Source organism: Salvia hispanica, chromosome 4, assembly GCF_023119035.1.
Source record: "Salvia hispanica cultivar TCC Black 2014 chromosome 4, UniMelb_Shisp_WGS_1.0, whole genome shotgun sequence".
Classification (NCBI taxonomy): domain Eukaryota; kingdom Viridiplantae; phylum Streptophyta; class Magnoliopsida; order Lamiales; family Lamiaceae; genus Salvia; species Salvia hispanica.
Window position 1 is genome coordinate 44,006,443 of NC_062968.1, and position 6,915 is coordinate 44,013,357.

The 6,915-nt window shown below is 38.1% G+C and overlaps 1 protein-coding gene across 1 annotated transcript; it reads right to left on the minus strand.

The window, feature by feature from the left end:
- Positions 1-683: 683 nt before the first annotated feature.
- LOC125185358 (dirigent protein 22-like) lies at positions 684-1,445 on the minus strand. The gene has a single exon (XM_048081882.1). It carries the CDS (start codon positions 1,406-1,408, stop codon positions 854-856), a length of 555 nt encoding a protein of 184 aa, XP_047937839.1. The 5' UTR covers positions 1,409-1,445; the 3' UTR covers positions 684-853.
- Between the last annotated feature and the right edge of the window lie 5,470 nt (positions 1,446-6,915).

A 6,915-nucleotide genomic window follows, 5' to 3' on the forward strand; every position in this document is an offset into this window, starting at 1 on the left:
TCCATCCAAAGAGTTATTCCTCCTATCATCAATTGGTTTAATGCTGCCAGGCAACTGCGCCCTCCGCCACTCTCGTCCTTGCCACTGTCTAGCTCATGCACGGAGTACACGAAAGTATATTTGTCTTGAGATTAATTAGGTTTCTCAAGCTTCCTATCTATTACTTGCTTCAGTAACCTAATATACATATTTTATTTATCAAGATTCTCTCTCTCCACCTAAAAATCACTTGCTTTGTACTACCACTGATTTTTATTTGTTGGGATGTCACCATTCTCAATTAGACAATAGCATAATTAATTTGATTTAACTAGAAACATATGTGCACGTGACATGAAATATAAATGATTTTCATGTATATGTTTAAAAAAGAACAGTAATCCTCTAAAATAGAAATACGAATTCAAAATCCATCAATACTAGCTAGTAGTCCCTCCGTCCCTCTGGCTACGTCATATTACTTTTTATAGCTACGTCATATTCCTTTTTGGATTATCCCATTTGAGTCACTTATCTTATTTTATTTTCTATCCGTCCGATTTCTACCTGTTTCTTTTCTACTATACACTCCTTTTGCTTAACTTAAAACATTTTTTCTTAAATTCGTGTCGAAAAGAAACGCGTCTACTACATGGAGATCGGGGAGTACCTTTATTGATCAAATCCAATCAACCATATCCACCTCACCCAACTAAACATCAATAAATTAAATTACCAATTCAAACTTATACAAACGATGCTATATTGTTGTGGTACCTAATTCTAATCAAACCAATCATATAGTATTAGTACCTTCTTAACTTCCACAAAAACACATAAAAAAACAAATACATATTATACCACATCAAAAGCCCTAAAACCGAACATCAGAGTAAACCACATAAATCTTGTACTCAAGCACCGCATAATTCTTCGCCACATCGAAAGAATACGTGCTCGTGGTCGCATACCCACGCGCCAGCCGGAAAACGCCGGTCCCGCCAATCACCGGCAGCTCACGCGCCGGCAGGAGCACCTCGTTCCTCCCGGCGACGCTGACGGTGCTCCCGTTGTACTTCCCCGACGCGAAGACGAAGTTCAGGTTGACCGCGACAGCGTTGACCATCAAGTCGGCCGACACGGTGAGCCCCTGCACTCTCCCCACGGCGGCCGAGTTGATGTCCGCCCCCACCGTCACGAGGTCGTCCACCACACGCACGCTCCCAAACCCTGTGGGTGACGTGGCTGTGATGGACGCGTTCGCGACAGTGAAGACTGTCGCGTTGGGCCCACCAGCGCGGAAATCGTGCACGAACACGTGCAGCCTAGCGACCTTTTCGATGCCTAGATTTCTTGCGTTTGCATAATTTGGTGTGGAAATTAATAGGGAGAAAATGATCAACAATAAAGTTCTAGTTATTTTCACCATATTGCAAGGTTTTTTTTGCTTATTGAGTAATGTATAACTTTTTTGGATTGATTAGTATTTATAGGGAGAGATTTTGAAAGAGTTACTACTTTATAGGATTAGGTAAGTCGGTTAATTTTATATAACGAATTTATTAAAGTAACTTCTAGTATTTGCAAGCGCGTGATAATGCAAATTAGTAGAAATAATCAAAATTTGACCGTCTCAGCACAAACATTGATTTGTTATTAAATTGCCATATGTATGTAAAAAAATGTTTATTTTAATACACATGTGGCTTACGGTGGATTAATTTTAATGAAATAGAAACAGTATATTCTCTGGTATTTTCCCCATCCTCAAGAGAGTTGGAAATTAAAGTGAACTTTTTTTCTTTTCTACTGTGAAATGTATAATTTTTATGATATATGAAATGATTATAAGGATTCAAATCTTATATGATTATCATCAGATTCTGGATAGATGATCAGCACTAGAGACCATAAAATTATATTCATATCCAATCGACTTATTTAATAAATAAAGGGTTCATTATATTTATATCCACTTGAGTTGTTTAATGAATAAAGAATTTTAGGTAACGTTTCTCCATATCTGTTGCTTGTCGTCGGTGTTCTTGCAAATAATAAGCTTCTACGCCATCACAAAATACTGTCACTTTTATAATCAATTAATAATATTATTAACTAGTTTTTACCACCTCAAGAATAATACTAGTATTATTAACTAGAAGTACTAAGCAGTATTACCATATCAAACCTAACAACTCAATTCTTAATTAATTAAACTAGGTCTATCCACCTCGCTTCAATTTCGCACGACGCCGCCGAGCAGGTGAATTTGTTTTTGAATTCTAGTCAAACAAAATTTATTGGTTGCTTTAAAAAGATTTTCCTTTAGTCTTGAAAGCATTAAAAATATTTTCCTTTTTAACATTTAAGATTTGTACGGGTTCACTACAAAAAGAACTTATCTTATAATAGTAAGACAAAATTAGAGACACGATTACTTGTGATAAATTTTGAAAAATAGCCAAAATTGAGGGTGCAAAGAAAATCACCCTTTAGTTGGTGACATAATTGTTCACTACACATTAATCTTCCATTTTTCTAGGAAGTTTCCATTTTAAGTCCCTTAATTTTAGTTGATACACCAAGATTGAAGACCTTTTTTAAAGTGTATATGGTGTATTTAGAAACACAAATTAGGTTCTTAATTGACCAATTAATATCGTTCTCGAACATTCTTTTTTTAGTGATCAACCTGAAGTTGGTTGCAATAAGAATGTCTAACTCCCTAGTTGAATTCAAGTTTACTGTTAATGGCTTGAATAGTAGCCCTAAAACTTTGTCCCTCTAATATCAAATGTCTAACTCCCTAAGAACTCAGGATCATAGCCCTCATACAAAATCTCAGCTCGATCTCGAATTCTATTGATTAAGATGTTATCCGTTCTTATTACTAACTTAGTTATTTGGTTGTTCAATTAATCTAGCTATGTCTACAATAATTCAAGAGGTAATTAATAAATTAAATTCTTAAAAGTCCGAGAACAAACAAGTTGCAAGAGCAAGACATTGACAATTAAAGACTAAGTTAAACTCAAACAATGACATCGTCACCAAGAATCCCACAGTAAGGGTTTTGCTACTCATAGTGTTCAAAGATCTAAATGAAGACATGGTTGAAAACAGAAAATATTGAAATAACTATGCTAGATACTCCCTAGAGTGAGTTGACCGGAATGGATGTCCGTCTTTGAGCTCGGATCAGTCTCTTGCCTTATTTATCTCCTCTTAAAGTTCTAGGTTGAAAATGGGTGTGAATGGGGACTTAAAGTCTTCCTCAATTTGTGCCCTGCCTTGGGATCCATTTATACTTCAGCTAAAAAAAAGGAAAGAAATTTGTAACGGTTGCTCTCACTCGGTTTTGGTAGAATCTCGAATGAAACTCACTTGGTCCGAGTAAGGCTTCTGTAAAGGTGAAATAAGTTCCACTAGAGCCGAGTGGTGTTTGGTGTGAAATCCACTTTGACCGAGTGGACTCTCTGTATTGGCATCGGTCATTCCACTCTGACCGAGTGGGAATTAATGACTTTCACTCGGGTCGAGTGGAAGTCTTTGGATGAATTGTGCAGGCTTTGTTAAATGAGCAAAACTTTATCAACATAGATTCGATTGAGGCTTTCAAGATACCCACACGAAGCTCTTTCGGAGAAGAAAGGTCGACATCCTTTAGAGACTATTAGAAATCATGATTTTAGTCATGGTTTTCTTCAAAACTCAACAAACTCATGAAAATAACAAATTGATAGATGATTAGAAAACTAGTGTTAAAACCAAGTTAACCATGTTAACTCCTAAAACTATGCAAAATATGAGTTTATCAACTTCCCATAACTTAAACTCTTGTTTGTCCTCAAATAAGAAGAAGAAAATAAACTCGTGCACAGAGATTGGATTGTCATAATTGCTCCAGGAAATAAACAAATAAAATCAATGTTTTAATGATACAAAAAAACGCATAGACGATTAAACATCACTTCGAGTTACTATCTCGTATATCACTTTGTTGTCATGCTCTCACAAGTATGTAATGTGAATTTTCTTTTGTTTTTCTCGCTTTCAAAAGTATGAATATAATGTTTATGCACTCGAATCAAAGCAACATGCACGTGTTTACCATAAGCTTGCTCAAATCACATATCTCCTCAACCAACATATGGTTGTGAACTTAAGATCGGTAAGGTCTTTATATCGGATGACAACGTAGGTTTTTTGGAGGATAAGAAAATATAGACCAAGTGGTTTAAATTTCACACAAAGTAAGGCATCAATCCCACTTCATACTTAACTACTACACTACCAAAATATTGTTATAGTAGTAAGACTAGACTTTGTCTAGTTTCCTTTCATTCCTTTCATTTTCTGTCAATAACACTTATACAATTCATTATTATTTTTATTTCTCTTTTGCTTGGCAGCTTTAATGCCAATGGGACGACTCTATGTGGCTTTTGCGTACCAAAAATATCCTCCATAGGAGAGTTCAAGTCAACCCGATCACCTCTGCCGCTTCTGGTGAAGTTGTCGCTAGGTTGAGCTTCGTGCTTTAAGGTTTAGGCTTGGAATTTTGGTATATTTTTCAAAATATGTCAGACTTCATAGCACTTGAACACGAGATGTATACCGTTTTTCGAGTACGTCTTTATGGCCATGTCACGAATGTCTTCTTGACTCTGGCCGATGCCTCACATCCTTGAGGTGTTTTGGTAGTCCGAGTTAAATTTGGCAATTTTTGCCTTCATTCGTACCCAGTGCTTGTGGAGCTGGTCGTCGCTGCGGTTCTTTGCCCCAGTCGGCTTCAAGGCGTCGTACTTCTCCACAATCTGCCCCCAGAACTTGCTCACTTTCTGGCTATTAGAGAAGATGGGTCCTCAAAGATGTTGACCCAACACTGCGCCAAAATCTTCGACTTATAGGGGGTGTATTTCTACCTCTTTTTCGACCCATTACCTTTCCCATTTTGTGCGCCATGGAAGTGGAAGTGTGATCGTCTCGGGGAGGAGAGGGCTCCATGTTCAAGACATAGTACTCGTAGGTGTTAAAGTTCGGATCAACCTCAACCTCATGTCTGTAACAATGTTGGAATCTTGCGAACCCAGGGTACCAACCATGCTTGGCCGACGGACTTCGTCGCTATAGTGCAGGTCAACCTCCTTTGTTGGCAAAATTGGAAGAAGGCGTCCGAGATCTAGGGATTCATGGGTCTTCCACCGCCCAAGTAGGGACCACTGGGGTACATTGGGGGATCGTCGGGAATGGGGGACCGCTGTGGAACAAGGGTGTTCTGTCGAGATTTGTCAGATTTAGCCAATTGTCGGGATTTATTTTTTTGATTAGGGTTAGAGAGAGAAATATTAGATGAGAGAGATAATGGGGTGAGAAAGGTGAAAGGAATTAAGAAATAGGGTGCATATATATAGGGGAGGAGTGTAAAATGGGGGGAAATTGTTAAAATTCGAACCCTATCGGCGGTTTGATCGACAGTCAAGCCTGCAGTAGGCGCTGATCAAATCGCAGATCACAATCGGTGCGGGTCGATCAGCGGTATGCCCGCAATACAGAACGATAAAACCACCGATCAATCGACAATTTTTACGTCCTTTATTGCGAGAATACCCTAAGGACATAATTTTCATTTATTAATCAAACCTATCTGTAATCTTGATGGTTTACTGAATTGTTGCATAAATTTGAATTTGGGGAAAAAATTGAATTTGAGATGGAAGCTGAGAATATATGTATGACGTGATATAACGATGCCATTCCACTTTATCTTTTACACAAACTATGGCTGAAGATGAAAGAGATGCGCAGAAATTTCTGTGTTTATTCTATCATATAAAACGTGACATTCATTTGTTGACACTCTCAGGCGCATTTCCACCTACTCTAATAATCAATCACTATGAAAGTGAAAGAGAAACGCATTTTGATCAAGATCAAATGTTTAACTGCATTTCCTCCCTTTTTAGCTGAATCCCAATTTAGTTGGAGTGTGAAGAGATGATGTCGTCGTCGAGAGATAACTGGGAGCGGCTGGTGAAGGCGCTGATAAAGAGAGATGAGATATGGCAGCTCTGTCACCAAAACTCCATCTCCACCATTGCATCCGATGCTCCGAGATCCTCTTATTCCAGTGAAGACATTCTCAGGTATTTCCTGCTCTGCTCATCTCCGTTTTCAGTGTAAATTACACCATCACCGACGTTTCTACTCAAATTTGAGAATATTTCAGAATTCCGAGTGATTTGTTCAAGCGTATACTTGCACCACCGCCGCCTCAACCTCCGCTTGAAGGTTCGTCTCGATTATCAATTCGTTAGAATGTTTGGTTTTGTGATAGCTATTAATATTATGTTGTCGTGGTAATTGGGGAAAATCAAATTACAATATCCTAAACCTAACTCTAAAAATCTGCTCCTTATGCTTCGATTGAAGTTTAATTCTTAGCTAGATTGTATGGAATTGCAGCTACGAGAAATGCTTCTGGACCTAGTACAAGGAAGCTATTTCCTGCTTGGCTTTGGAGGAGGAAACCCAAGTACTATGCTCCCGCCCCAGGTTTGGTTAGCAGTCCTTATTAGTTGCATTATGGATTGAAATAAACTTCGTATACATATTGCATGTATTTATATAAGCAGATTAACTTATTTGTCTTCAACTGTTGATGAAGAGGATCATTTTGGACTCCAGAGCTTTTCGCTGCTCGAGCTACTTGTTGCAACAAACAGTTTTAGCCACAAAAATATCTTTGAACGTGATGGACGTGGTGAAGTTTATAAAGGTCGACTAGCAGATGGCTCTCTAGTAGAAGTTGAATGAGTGCAACCACAAGCAACTGAGATAGATATGGAAATGATAAGCATTGCTACACATTGCAATGTAATTCGTGCTCGTGGATTTTGTGTTACTCAAAAAGAAAAGCTGCTCTTTTATTCGTAC

What these genes read in the sequence shown, in the direction of transcription:
- LOC125185358 (XM_048081882.1), bottom strand. Translation starts at nt 1,408, where the DNA reads ATGGTGAAAATAACTAGAACTTTATTGTTGATCATTTTCTCCCTATTA.